At 38.2% G+C, this 15,739-nt stretch overlaps 1 protein-coding gene across 6 annotated transcripts in view; it reads left to right on the top strand.

Moving 5' to 3' along the window:
• cabin1 (calcineurin binding protein 1) overlaps positions 1 to 15,739 on the top strand; it is a 129,712-nt gene that overhangs the window by 51,240 nt on the left and 62,733 nt on the right. For 3 of the 6 annotated variants that reach the window (XM_082188659.1, XM_082188656.1, XM_082188657.1), the window contains exons 28-30: positions 1,597 to 1,662; positions 7,829 to 8,008; positions 10,097 to 10,524. In XM_082188659.1, coding sequence (XP_082044785.1) covers positions 1,597 to 1,662; positions 7,829 to 8,008; positions 10,097 to 10,524 — 674 coding nt within the window. The remainder of the gene's footprint in view (positions 1 to 1,596; positions 1,663 to 7,828; positions 8,009 to 10,096; positions 10,525 to 15,739) is intronic. The other 3 variants (XM_082188661.1, XM_082188660.1, XM_082188658.1) reach the window with 1 other exon arrangement.

Here is a 15,739-nt window from a genome sequence, read left to right as displayed (position 1 = left end):
CTGCTTTTTCTGGTAATGTTGGTGTGTGTGTGTGGATGAGTTTAGCTTTTTATCATTGATCAAAGCTGATACAACAGTTCAAGACTTGATCAATTCACTGTCCTTCTGTATGTTTGTTGATGCTAAAGGCCCCGATAAACTCACAGCGAAGTTCTTTTTCATGCTTTGACAAGATTTTTTGCTCTTAGAAAACATCCCAACCCGGTCCATGCTGCGGAGAGATGAACATAGATTAGCATCTGATCGTAGCGATGTGGATATGTTTGCATGAGCTCTGAAATTCGCCACTCCAGTAAAGTAACATCACGTCACATTTATTTATATAGCACTTTATACAATAGCACTGTATTACAGCATTATACATAAAAAACAATGTTAGTGCTTTTACTTAGAAAACCTATTACATAAGCGCCACAGATTAATGGTAGTTTGATTTGGCGAGTTTTTTTTCACACCAGTTCATTCTTAGATTTCGCTTGAAGTTTATCGGGACCTTAAAGGGATAGTTCTCCCCAACATTTTTAATTGTCATCATTTACTCACTCTGATGTTGTTCCAAACCTGAATGAGTTTCTTTTTTTTTTCTGCTGAACACAGAAGAGGATATTTTGAAGTATGTGGGTAACCAGATAGTTGATGGAACCCATTGACCTCCATAAGAGCCTCAAAAACACCCAAGAATATTATTAAAGTTTGACATGTCGCCAGGGCAAGAGTATTTAAGAAATCAAGAATCATTTCACAGGTCTACATCTGCTCTGTTGTGACATTATACTGATGTAGTTTGAAGCAGATCGGGTAAAAATAAGTGGGTGAATTCAAATCTAAATTTTCATCATGTCTAAATATACATCCAAATGCTATACCTGATAAAAGGATTATGTCTGAACAATTGTTTTCAACAATAATAGTTTGCTTAACCCTGTTTAAATATAGGCCTATGTTGCCATTTAGTGGTTATAGTATATAGTGAATTTGAGTCAGTTCTTATAAAAAACTAAATGCGAATTTCAACTTATATTTAATTCAGATCTCATAAATCAGATCTTACCAGTCAGCATGAACTGATAGGCATAGAAGATACTATGGAAGTCAATGGGGTCCATCAACTTTCTGGTTACCAACATTCTTCAAAGCATCTTCTTTTATGTTCAACAGAAGAAAGAAACTCATACAGGTTTGGAACAACACGAGGGTGAGTAAATTATGACAATTACAATTTTGGGGTGAACTATCCCTTTAATGAAGGGAAGTGAATGTCACAAACACAAGCAGGTCATATTTCACCTCAAAATCAAAGGATAACCCTTTTTCTTTTTGAATAAAGAAAATGAATCCTGTTTTTTGCTCTGAGGCATCATTTTTCAACACAATTAAGCTCAATTTTCCCCCAAAAGGTGGTAAAAATACATGATCTTGCCAAGTTTTTGTGAGATTCACTTGAATAACCTCTAAAAAGCTACCCATTTCTCAGCAGAACAGAAAATGAAAGATCTGCTTTATTCACACCACAATGGTACCCAAAAATATACACAACTGTATGGCTTTTCTGAGTCCAGGTTATGAAAAATGTTCTAAACTGACTTTCCTCAACAGCTGACTTCTCACATGACCATGACTACTGCGTGTGTCTCTCTGCTTTGCGGCCAGGATCTGCGTATGGTACAGACGCCTTTCCTCGCACAACCAATAGTACAAAACTGCCGGCTCACCTATCACTCCTCAAAAGCAGGGCTTAAGTTCCACAAAGTATTGGCAACAGCTATTGTCAAGCACCCTGAACACCATAGAGCTCAACAGTGACCATGCATTTCAGAAGATTGTTCAATACGGAATTATAAGCCTTTAAGCAAACCAACACTCTGCGTCATTAGAAAACTAGCATCCACTAAACTGAGACTCGCCGATCAGAAGTGTGATTCGTCACACAACAGAACAGTTTCCACCACTCCAGTGACGGCGTACTTTACACCACTCCATCCGACGCTTGGCATTGCACTTGGTGATGTGAGGCTTGCATGCATGGAAACCCACTCCATGATGCTCCCGCCGCACAGTTTTAGTGCTGATATTAAAGGATTAGTTCACTTCACAATTACAATTTCCTGATTACTCACTAATTTAGTCTTTCTTTCTTCAGTCGAAGAGAAATTAAGGTTTCTGAGGAGAACATTCCAGGATTTTTCTCCATATAGTGGACATATAACAAATAAATTGCAGTTTCAATGCAGCTTCAAAGGCTCTACAGTCTACACGATCCCAGCTGAGGAATAAGGCCTTATCTAGTCAAACCATCTGCCATTTAAAAAAAAAAAATATATATATACTTTTTAACCACAAATTATCGTTTTGCACTATCGCTGTGATGCGCCACACATTACGTAATCACATTGAAAGGTAGTGTTTACAAAGCGAACGTGCAAAGACTGTCAAACGACATTTACAAAAAATTTAAATAAACAATGATGTCGGATGGTTTTGAAGTTGGCGAAGAAAATGACGCCCTACCCTACCTTTTTGAACTGGAACATGCGTGACCTTTCAATGTGATTACGTAATGCATTTGTGGTTAAAAAGGGATTGTGTAGAGCCTTTGAAGCTGCACTGAAACTGACATTTGGACCTTGAAATCATTGGACCCCATTAAAGTCCACTATATGGAGACAAATCCTGGAACGTTTTCCTCAAAAACCTTCATTTCTTTTTCGACTGAAGAAAGAAAGACACGAACATCTTGGATGACGTGGGGAGAGTAAACTATCAGGAAATTGTAATTCTGAAGTGATCCAATCCTTTAATGCCAGTGGAAGTTTGGTACGGAATCAGCAAATCTTTTGCGAATTGGATCCGCTATTCGCCTCATCACTTCCTCTGCTGTTTCTAAACGCTTCCACTTACCAGTAATACCATTTACAGTTGACCGTGGAATATCTCGCAGGGATGAAATATCACGGACTGACTTTCACAGTACAGTACCATGCTTGAAATCTCTGAGCTCTTCAGAATGACCTGTTTTTCCACAAGTGTTTGTAAATGCAGACTGCATGGCTAGGTGCTTGATTTAATACACCCGTGGGAAGGCGTCTGATTGAAACACTTCAATTCAATAATTAAGAGGTGCGTCCATATAATGTACCTCTACAGAGGGAATGGAAAATACTTTCCATTCTGCATTCTTCTTTAGCTAACTTTACCTAGCTATCCTGTTGGAATATGACATGTTTGATTGACAAATTTCCATTGAGACTGTGCAATTAAACACTTTCTTTTGTATATATTTTTGTATGAGTGTACATTGAAAAGTAAATTTGTTATTGCTTTAAAATCTCTAAAATCTCAAATGTCTTTTTCAGTTCAGTAAGCTTACTGTTGAGCTCTATCATTGGTCAATATTCTTAAGTCTTAATTCTCAGTGTTTATGAACTCTACATCGGAATGAAAGTTTGTTGTGCGCTCTGCTTTTGAGGAAGGTGAACCGAACCCTGTTCTGATATTTACTGTGGGTCACATCAGAGTTTATCATGCAGGTGCTTCAAACTGCAGTAGCACTTGTCCTTTTTTTTTTTTTTTTTTGTCCTTTTTGTCTGTGCATTTAAATATCACAACACTCTTACTCTATTGGTGATTTCCGACCTTAATCACATTAATCATTTCTGAAACAAAAATTTCTTTCATTTTTCCTGCCCATCACTTCCCAGCACACACCCAGGTCACGTCTAGACTCTCATAGCGTCTTTAACATGCTCTCGAGCTCCTGATGAAATCTGTATCAGCCCAAATAATGGTCCTCCTGGCAGTGTTGGCCTATAGCTGCTAATGCGCTCTGCAGGAAGCTGCAATTTTGGGCTGACGCAGCGCCATTTTTCCCCTTCGGGTGCGTTGGCGTTCTCTGGAGGAGGGGACGTTGGTGTTGCCATGCACTTTGTTGTGTCATGGAGGTGATGGTGTGTGTGCTAATGAATTTCTACTCTCTGTGCCAAATGCTGACACTCCCAGCATGCTCAGGGGCTTTTTCTACTTGTTTGTGGGCAGCACAAGAAGAATCACATTAACTTTCTTTTCTGGGCTTGCTGAGAAGCACAATATTTGTAAGCGCTTTGGTCTTCCTCATGAGCAGGCGGGCTGTTTTACCCCAAAGCCCTAGTCAGGGTTCAGCACTGCATTGAAACATGTTCCCTATAGTCATGCCCTGTAACCTCTGCCCTCAGACCTGGATAAAAAAAAAAAAAACACTGTACCTGTTAAAGGGATAGTTCACCAAAAAATGTAAGTTCTTTCAACATTTACTCAACATAATGTCCTTCCAAACCAGTATGACTTTTTTTGGTCTTCTGTAGAACACAAAAGGAGAAATAAGGGAGAATGTCCATGCAGATGTTTTTTTTTTTTTTTGATATACACCGACGGATATGACAACCTAAACAATGGCTCACAAAATGTAAGTCTCTTCTGATGCCAAAACACCATCTGTTCTCGCATGTCTTGGAACCGAATGCGACACACAATTTTTGAATATGCAAAAGTAGGAATGAGATTTGAGAATTAATGTGGAAGGAAATATTAACAGTGCATTGCTACTTAAATGTAAGTCTTTTCCTCACATAAATTGCATCAGAACACATTGGAATATGTAATTTAAGGACTTTTCAGACTTTTCGCACAACCCAGGTAAACCGAATCCTGGGTTATCTTGATTCACGTTTCGCACTGCTCATAATTTACCCCGAGGTTAACAATTAATCCTGGCTATTCCTACGCTGTTGTTTCACACTGTACATTCCTAAACCCTGGGTTAAAGTCCTTATTTGCATATTTGCAATGTCAGGGTCACTGATTAGACAAACGCTGCAGGCGATATGTTTACATAAAGGCTCTTACACTGCGCATCCTAATATTATAAATTGCAGACTATTATTATTGGGCTATAAAGGTAAGAATGAAAAATTTTCTGTTGCCTTTTGACATTTTCCCCCTCAAACGCTGAAACTACTGTTTATACAACCTGCAGTGTTTCCGTGACTGTCCAAAGCATGTGAATATAAGGCACGCTATTTGTTGTCCATGCTAAACATCTAACTAAGTAACATTCTAACACTGCATTGTTTCACACGGTACGAGTTTGGCACTGCAATACATGGTGAACACCGCAGAAGCAGGGTCCGTTAAAAGCGGTGTTTAGAACGACGATAACCCGGCGTTAAGCGCAGTGTGAAAAGCCCTTTTGACTACTTTTTTGGACACTTTTTTCACCCTCTCGTGGGGATTCGTAAACGACAACGGACGTCGGGACGCAAGATTCGATCGCTTCATCTCGTATAGTGTGTCATAGTGGACGACAACCGACGTTGCGTCCGCGATGGTCTTTTTCGGTCCTCCATTGCACAGTGAGTGAGTGAGTGAGTGAGTGAGTGAGTGAGTGAGTGAGTGAGTGAGTGAGTGAGTGAGTGAGTGAGTGAGTGAGTGAGTGAGTGAGTGAGTGAGTGAGTGAGTGAGTGAGTGAGTGAGTGAGTGAGTGAGTGAGTGAGTGAGTGAGTGAGTGAGTGAGTGAGTGAGTGAGTGAGTGAGTGAGTGAGTGAGTGAGTGAGTGAGTGAGTGAGTGAGTGAGTGACGGCACACAATGACTGGTCGGGAAGCAGCGTATAGTCTGACATGTTTCTTATCCACGACACGATAAGATTTTAGGAGTCAAAATCGCGTAATCTGACACAATGACTATCGTAACAGACAAAAAAAAGTGTAATCTGAACCAGGCAGAACACTGATACCACAAGACCTCGAGGGGCAAGTGGGTATAAGTGGGACATATGGTAAGTGCAGGCATAACATATATTTGACAGTGTCCTTTCCCATTCACAGTATATGAAAAAGCAGGCTGGAGCAAATCATTACAACATTTTGTGTTCTACAATAGAAAGTCAGTAATATGGGTTTGGATCAACATGATGATGAATAATTTTTTTTTATTTTTTATAGTGCTGCAGGGATTACTCTTTTTGTTTGTAGGCTAACACTGGAGTTAGCATCACCCTGGCTCCCTCGACTAAAACCCACTAGAGCCCTAATCTAGCGGGACTAGTTTTCCAGGGGGTCGTTAGAGAAATTCGCTTTGCAGACGTACTTTGTGATTTTAATCCCGTCCGAATCTGCCTAGTCTGTTTTTCTCACACAACCTCTGTAAAAAATTCCAGGGCAAATTGTCTCCTGTTTTTCTGGAAACTCAACAGTCCTCGGAGAAATCTAATCCCGTCCGAATACGAATGCCTGTGATTGATGATGGTGTATTCTCCTAACGCTTCTCCTCATGTGTTTTTGACCTACCTGAGCTACCGTTAGTGCACCAATCTTCAGCATGCTTTCATTTCGTTTCAATATGGATGGTATCCGACGAAAAAAACAACAATATAAATAGTCAAATTTTAATATCAGGGTCAGGTAAGAGTAAGATATTTGTCTAGATTTCTCTGCTCACTTTTTAATTTATTTTTTATAATAAATTAAATTCATATCAACAAATAATAATTAAAAGACACACACTGTGGCAGATGACCTTCTGTAATGGCCACATCTAGAAAACACACACTCCCTCTTCTGTATTAAACACTGATGTTGGTCCTTCTGAATCGGTACATGAAATCAAAGACGTCTAGTGATAAGAATTGAATAATAATCAAACGCTGTCTAAAAAACTAGTCCCGTCTGAATAGGGCTTAGGATTTTTCCATTGACTTTCCAGAAAATAATCATTGTGACCAACAAAAATGTCGATAACACTTTAGTTTAGGGTCCAGTTCTCACTATGAACTAGTTGTTTATTAGCATGCATATTACTAGGATATTGGCTGTTTATTAGTACCCATGAAGCACATAATAATGCCTTATTCTGCTTGACCATATCCCATAATCCTACCCAATACCTAAACTTAACAACTACTTTCACTATTAATAAGCAGTAATTAGGAGTTAGAGCCAAAGGTGATAGTTAATAGTCAGGCAATAGTTAGAACTGGAGCCTAAACTAAAGTGTGACCAGAAATGTCTTGTTTATCAAGATAATTTGCACAAATGAACACAACTTTTATGATTTTTGAAGCCTAAATACAATCACCAGAAGAAGAAGTTTGGCTTAACGCTAACTACAACACGGTCACGTGACTTCAACATTGAGCTTCTGACAACTTGTTGGAAATCTAGAGTGAGAGTATAAACGGACTACGGTTGTAAAAGCGGATTATCGAGTACATGCGTTTACCCGTTTGGTGTAAATGATGTTTAATGTCCTCGACAACCTCTGTAGTCCCATTTTAAAATCACGAGTGGGCATTACTAATGTATTTTATGTCATAGAATAAAACATGAATGTATTTTGAGCTTGTGTTTAAAGACATTTATTTCAGTCATTCAACCAAAAACCCATTGACTTGCGAACTCGTTTCCAGGCGTTAGGACTCATTCCTGCAGCACTCTGTTACGATTCCTTTAATCTGTAGAAATTGAGAGCAAACGTTCTCGGGCACAGAATTACGATTGCACTTTCTCTACATTGTAATCCAAATCCTTGTTCTGAGATCCGCCTACCTGCTCTTCAGGTGCTGTGTTGCTGCCATTCGTAATAATCTCATCCCTGCAAATGTTTCCAGCTCTGTGTCCATTGGAGGATTATTACACACTTCATCTTTGTGACTGTGTTGATTTGTGGCTTGTGCAAATTGGGCTTCTCGGAAAACGCTCTGAATGATGGGTCTTTTTAATTAGATGAATATTTACAAAGGACGGAGGAAGGTCTTGTAGAATGAGTGTAATTGTGTGGTGTATTTTCTCCCTAAATCAGAGCAAAGTCAGGACAGTGTTGCCGGCATGTCGGACTCCAGCTCCTTGCAGGATGTTTTCATGGACCCCACCAGCTCTCAGGACAGCAGCCACAAGGTCGATCCTGGGAAGTGTGGTGTTTTCCCGGATGAATCAAATGCCATTGGAAAAGAGAAACGGGCCACAGGAGAAGACAATATAGGTAATGATCCCGACACATACAGTACACACTGCCAAGTTTTTAGGGTGAATAACAGTATTTATTGTGTATGTGGGAGCAAATCCAGAAGTGCACGCATGGTGAGTAATGATGCAGAAGTGATAATGATAAAGGGCTTCCAACTGTTTAACCAGTAAATGTAGTGCTTAATGAGGATTAAGCACATTTCCCATTACATTTTAAAAAGCATCTAATTATCATTGGTGTAATGTTATATTACATGTTATTAAAATATATTATTTAAAAATGTTTTTTATCATTTGTCCTGATAATACACTACTTAAAAAAAATTATAATAAAAAAAAAAATGTTATACTTTTTTATTACACATTATTTGATCAAAAGTAACAGTAAGGCCGTGTGTCCACCAAAGCGTTTTTAGCCAGCTGAAAATGCCTAGCTATGGGTGCTTGACAGCGTTTTGGTAGCGTAGCATTTTTTCAGTTGAAACGTTTGCTTGTTATGATACGGAATATCCGCGAAAGTGTTACTAGTATCTCATTTCACACATATTTTGTGTCTGTGTTGATTCTATATTAAAATATCGATACAATGTAACATATTTTCTCTGGCTCTTGTTTTAGATGATTGTGTTCCGTTATTATGCTTGTTGTCGTCGTCTGTTGATGTTGTACAAGCAGAATGTGGCGGTTGGTCGGTGTGGTATTAGTCCCGCCCCTCCTCCACTGTGATTGGACGGCTGGGTAAAAAGTGACAGTGAAGTGACTGAGTTTTACCCAAAGTTGAACATTCTTCAACTCTCAGCGACCAGTAAGAAAGGCCGGGCGCTCAGCGCTTCAGCGTGAAGAAACACACTCAGCGCCTCGTTACGCTCATGGCGTTTAAAAAACGCGGCGCTCCCATTGAAAACAATTGGAAAAATATGTCAGCCACGTGAAAAAAACACTTTGGTGGACACGCGGCCTAAGACATTTATAATGTTATGAAATTTCTATTTCAAATAAATTCTGTTCTTTTGAACTCTATATTTATCAAAGAATCCTGAAAAAATATATAAAGTAGAAAAAACATTTTAACATTTTACGATGATAAGAAATGTTTCATGAGCAGCAAATCATCAATCAATGAAGGATCATGTGACACTGAAGACTGGAGTAATGATGATAATATTAAGATGTGTTTTGGTCGATCGGATCACGAGTGGACGTTAAATACAGGAGTAAACGGGTCTAAAACGCTTTGAGCTCGTCCAGTTTCCTCCACTTCCAGAGTTATTTGAAAACACATTCGACCGGATTGCTTTCGTAGTGTAAACGCTCATGTGATCGAATGTGTTCAAACAGCCTCTAAAGACCGTCTTCTCTCCGTCTATTGGTCTAATGCGGGAACATTATGGGAAGAGCGACAGCCAGACGGGATTTAAACTGTCGACTGAAGACAAGTTTGGTTTGAAGATGAAAAATGTACCAAGCACAATGTTCTCTCATCATTCCTGATTTCTAACACACACTCACAGCGTTCGGCTGATCTCGTGTCTGTCAGAGCAGAAACTGAAGCTGATGTTCTCCGGGTGTTTCTCCGTCGTCTCCGGTCGCGTTCATATGTAAATTGCACGACCTTATTTTGTCCATTAGATTCATAGATCTGGAAAGCCCATTTATTTATTCTCCCATAGACCCTTCCTTCAAAGGAATCAGGACAGAAGTGTTTGAAAGTGGACAGAAGAGACGGATTAAAACACCAGGTGTAAACGGGAATGTGTTTCCCTCGTCTACTTGTGATCCGATCGACCAAAACACATCTTAATACCAGCTGTAAACAGGGCCTATAAGTGTTTGTATTAAAAATAATCGTAATTGTCATGAAAATAATGTTACAATCCCCAAAAAATGTAATCATCCTAAAAAAAATGGTCTCGGCTAAAAATAAGTTCTTAGCATTTTCTTTTGATATTTGATTGAAAAAAGCCAGTCTTGAAGGCTTTCATAAGATTCAGCCAATGTCATGCCAGGAGCAAAAACACAATAGATTCTCTTTCCCTATTCTGTTGCTTTTTACAAGCAAAATTTGCAGCTGGTGGTCACATCTGCTCTCTTAAAAATCTCACAGGCACCTTGGAGGACAAGAACATGGACATCAGCTCCGCCACACTGTCTCAAGAGTCTTCTGTCACACAAGAGTCTTCAGACACCACCTTATCCATCACCTCCCCTGAGGCCTCGGTCCCGAAAACCCCCACCACAGACACCCCGACCCAAGCTCCCGGTCTGACCCCGCACACGAGCCAGCCTCACAAACCACACACCTCACACTCCCAGACGGGCTCCTCCGGCGAGGGCAAGCGCAGGCTCGAGCTGCCGCCCCCCCTCGAGGTCATCGAGCTGCCCAAGAGTCTGCCCACGGGACGGGAAGAACAGAGGAAGACGCTCGTGGACGTGTGTGTGAGGTCTCTGTTCCTGTGTCTGAGCCGCTTCCCACAGCATTACAAGAGTCTGTACCGTCTGGCCCACCTGTACGCCTACAGCAGGACACACCAGGTGCGCACACACACTTCACACCGCACACCACACACCGGCCCTTTCTGTGAAAATATACAGTCAAACCAAACATTATTCTATCCTCACTTTCATAAATTACTGTAACTATAGTGTCCTGCAGCCACTAGTAAAAAATTATATCTGGTGTCTGAATCATTTTTGGTTTGACTGTAATTTACTTGTGGCCTGAGAATTTTTGTTTTTATAAAACCCTGTTTAAAAAAATAAACACTACTTTATAGATTTTAAAGGTGATATTTAAAACATTTTCTTCTCGATGGGGTCACATTTTGTCACCTTTTTCACCCCTGATGACTTTACACCCCCTTTTTAATGCAAATATGTCGGATTTTGGGGAAATTCACAGTTTTGAATCCAAAATATGAGGGACTTGGCACATTTTTCGGAAGGTCTACAGTGAACAGTAGTAATTTACTATTTAGTAATATAAACTTTTCTTCTGTCTGTTCGACTGATCCTGTCAAATCTGTCAAGCGTCATGTAATCGAACACGTAAAGAATGATGTAGTCACACAACTGTTATTATTATATAATTTATTTATTATTATACCATACAGCATTATTTTATAGAACAAGATAAAATAATAATATTCATGGTATAATGCTATAATCTTTTATGCTTCTCATGAGTAAAAGTAAAAAATGAAAAAAAAATTATAATAATTAATTACTTGAAGAATTAAGCTTATTTTATTTTAGCTAGTTGCTAAGAAAACATTTCTCATTTTCATTTAGTTTGTTTAGTTCAAATACTAAAATTATTAAGTTATTAACTACTTATATAAACTATATATTCTTTTAAATAATCCTAAAAAAAAAGACAAAAACACAACAAAATGATAAACTTTTAACTAAAATTAAAATAAGAAAGTCTGAAAATTCAATCGATTTTCAAAATATGAACAGAAACTATAAAAGTATTTCAATGATACTAAACTAACACAGCTTCCTACTTTAGCTACTGGTTGAAATGTCATTTTCACCACAAAATAAAAAATCTGCATTAAAAAACAAATACCTCTCGGCTGTATACTTACAGATGCACTTTATTAATTTAATATAATAATCTTCTTTTTTTTTTCTCATTCTAGTAATCAGAGCATTTTCTCAATTTACAGTAGACTACTGAGAATTTACATAATTGCCTTGGAAACAGGCTTACTTTTCTTTATGCACATTATTGATTTCTGTGTGAAGTGTAAACATGATGGTGTTAATGAGATTCATCTAATTTAACTCCACTTTACACTTAGGCCATTATTTTAGTCAATGTTGGGCCACTCAAAACAATATTTTCCTTCTTTTTTTTTTTTTTTTAGAAATCACCCTGCAAATGGCTTATAATTACACTTATGGTTGTCTCTTCACATAATGCTGGGAATTATTTTGACAAAAAATGACAGGCATAACAATTTACTGCACAAGAACGCCAGCATCCACTCCAGATATAGGTTTATCTGTAATGTTAACCGAGCCAAGAGGATGATATCATATTCACCAGCAAGCGTGTGTGTGTTTTTGAAGCCAGTGCGCAGTAGAGGACACAACCCACAGATATTGAAAACTGTGCCCACTCGCCTCATAGGTGCAAAAAGAGCAGTAGAGCCAAGTTTATCTGCATGCCAGAATGTTGTGTAACACCACTGACCACTAACCACTTACACTCACACTCGTATGCAGACGCTTCAGTTTGCTTTTGTCTTGTGGTTGATATGTGGAGTTGATATGTGTGCACACAAGGCCAGTGGGGCTTGGCGTACTTCACATATGTGGTCAACTCATGTAAAAACCCATGGCTAAAAACATCAAAATCCTGCCGAATTAGGCTAGCGGCATTTGTTAGACACAGCGAGCTCTTTAGATGTGATATAGAGGGCATCAAGTGCTCTATTGCTTTTATAAAACTACTTACTACATATATGTGACCCTGGACCACAAAACCAGTCCACATGGGTCACAATTTGCTGAATAAATAAGCTTTCCATTGATGTATGGTTTGTTAGGATTGGACAATATTTGGTCGAGATACAACTATTGAACATCTGGAATCTGAGGGTGCAAAAAAATCGAAACATTGAGAAAATCTCCTTTAAAGTTGTGCATTTATGTTCACGATTGTGCCGCATTCACTCACAAAAATAAATGTTTTATATATTTACGGTAGGAAATTTACAAAATATCTTCATGGAACATGATCTTTATTTAATATCCTAAGGATTTTTGGCATAAAATAAAAATCGATCATTTTGACCCATACAATGTATTGTTGGCTATTGCCACAAATATACCCGTGCGACATCATGTGACTGGTTTTGTGATCCAGGGTCACATGTCAAAAACATTAATTGTCTTTTAATAGTTGCCCTCTAATGGGAGATGTGCAGTGATAAACATACAGTAGTAGCTGTAAATATATTGTTTTTTTTAGCATGGGCCAATCAGCTTCAAGAATCAGTTAAAACTATCTGTTTTTTAATTATGGTTTGATAATTGTGATATATCTATATAATATGATATATCTAATATAGGCCCGGTTTCACAGACAGAGCTTAGATTCAACGTGCCTTAGAAAAAAACACATTACTGGTGTGAGACTGACATATCTGAAGACATGTCAGTGCAAGTTGCTCTCTGCTGAAACCGCTCAAACATGCATTTTAGTTCGGGACTAGTTTTAAGCCGTGTCTGTGAAAAATTCTTCAAACTTTCTGGCAAGGCTTTTTCATGCCAACTTAAAGTTTGTCATCTACTTAACTTATTAATACATTTATATACCATTTTAACTACATTACCATTCAAATGTTTGGGGTCAGTGTGATATATTTTTTAAGGCAGTGAATGCTTTTATTCAGCAAGGATGCATTAAATTGATTATTAGTAACAGTAAAGACATTTATAATGTTACAATAAAAAATGCTGGTCTTTTTTAACTTTCTATTCGTCAAAAAATCCTGAAAAAGTGTATCACAATTTCCACAAAAATATGCAGCAGCACAACTGTTTTCAACACTGATAATAATCAGAAATGTTTCTTGAGCAGCAAATCATCATATTAGAATGATTTCTGAAGGATCATGTGACACTGAAGACTGGAGTAATGATGCTGAAAATTCAGCTTTGATCACAGGAATAAATTACATTTTACAATATATTCACATTAGAAAACGGCTATTTTAAATGGTAATAATATTTCACAATATTAATGTTTTTACTTTTATTTTTTTTTACTAATCTAACATCAGTGCACAGTGTAATATTTAATTATGAAATAAACTGTCAGAACAAACAGAAGACTTAAAATGAATCAATCTACCTGACTATATTAGCTAACTGAGTTTCAGTTGTTGGAACAGTTTGACCCTCACTGAAGTGGACGTGATTGACATCAAAACATCTACAAAATAAATGAAACATCTGCTCGTCTTCAGCTTTTACCTGTGAAAAATTGACCAATTTCCCCCCAGAACTTCATGTGGCGTCACGTGGAATGTTCCTTAAGATGTAAAGACACCTAGATGTAAAATAGTGGAACAACATCATGATTTCTCTTGATGATTAAGTGTTTGAGACTGACTCATCTCCTGCTGTGTATGATGATGCACGTGACACGCCGACCTGCAGTGTTAGCCACTAATATGCAAGAGAAAATGTAATTGTCACAATGCCATTTTTTGATGACAATAATGCCGTATGAAATATCTGTGGTTGGGGAACATCACGCGTGTGATTATCTCATGTTCTGCTTCCTGGAATCTCCAGTTTCCCGTTTGTTCAGAACAATAGCAGCTGCATTTGTAGCAACAAAAAAATAAAAGAAGAAAGAATATATATCCATATAGGCATATAATCAGTGAGTGCTTAATGGAAGAGGAGGACACTTGAAAAGAAAGCAAAGCATTATTGGTCTTCGGGTAGAACAAAACCTCTGTGATTAATATTCTCCTGGCATAACCGTTCATATCTAGCTCGTTTCTCTCTTCTCGATCTTCTTTACCATAACAAATGTAATGCTTCAAACCAGAATGACAATTTTACAACTTCCTTTCTTCCTTGACACACAGTGAATTATTGACGAATGACACAAAAACACCATAAAAGTATCATAAACATATTTATAAACATCCGAGTTTTGTGTGATAAACCGACTGAAATTTTTCTTAGCACATTCATATTCAGAGTTCATAAGAGAAATAGCAATAACTAACTCTTGAATTAACTGTTCTTTTGAATCAGATCTTATTTGTGCATTGGGTGATCCAGTCCATCTCTCTCCATTGCATGTGTATTTGTGCTCTTTGCTGACTCTTTCTTGCCAAAAGGACTCTCATATATCATGTCCATCCCTTCACAATGAGAAATCTGTCTGATCTTTATGTAGAGAGCGTTCAGCTCTGAAATTTAATCACCCCACCATGACAACCCAGAGATTTCATAACCGCCACAATGCGTTTAATCGGCACGTCCCCACGGTGAAAGCGTGGAAATTCAGCTCTCAAGATTTAATGAATGGCCCCAAACAGCGTTGAGCTCTCGCTTGTACAGTGTGTGATGCGCAGCGAGAGAAACACGTGTGTCTGTATCCTAATAAAGAAGTCAGACTGCAGCGCTATGATGTTATGTGTTCATTAACAGTGAATTAGCGGTGTGGAAATGGATTTGATGGGATGATACAGTGTAATTATATTGGAGTGTCACGAGAGCTTTGATTAGCTTTCAGTCTTTTGCCGTCTAATGGGAGCTGCTCGTTTACATTTTAAAGTAGTTTCTTGGGTTTTTCTGGGTTTGGTCAAGCATAGTCAAGTCAAGTCATCTTCATTTATATAGCGCTTTTAACAATGTAGAATGTTTCAAAGCAGCTTTACAGACATAAACATTTCATTTAAGGTAACAGAGATTGTTTTGGCTTTATAGCGGTTCTTTAATAAAGTTATTTTCCAGCTTAAGTTAGTTTTGATTGATTCGCTTCCGTCGCAACGATCATTTGTTATTAAGTTAGGGGCCGCTAAGACGACACCATTCTCTCTACACAGACTTTAAACGCGAACCTGTGAGAAACGCTGATGGCGTTCACATGAGCATTACAAATTGGTTCTATAGTTATGTGCCTTTGAATATATGTGCACAGGTTTGTAATTCCCTACAAACCAAGCCGAAACAAAGTACTGGTCTTTCCTTATAAATTTTGATACACAAT

Source organism: Leuciscus leuciscus (assembly GCF_965113295.1).
Source record: "Leuciscus leuciscus genome assembly, chromosome: 13".
Taxonomy (NCBI): Eukaryota; Metazoa; Chordata; class Actinopteri; order Cypriniformes; family Leuciscidae; genus Leuciscus; species Leuciscus leuciscus.
Note: the sequence above shows the minus strand (reverse complement) of the source record. Positions and strands in the feature narration are given on the sequence as shown.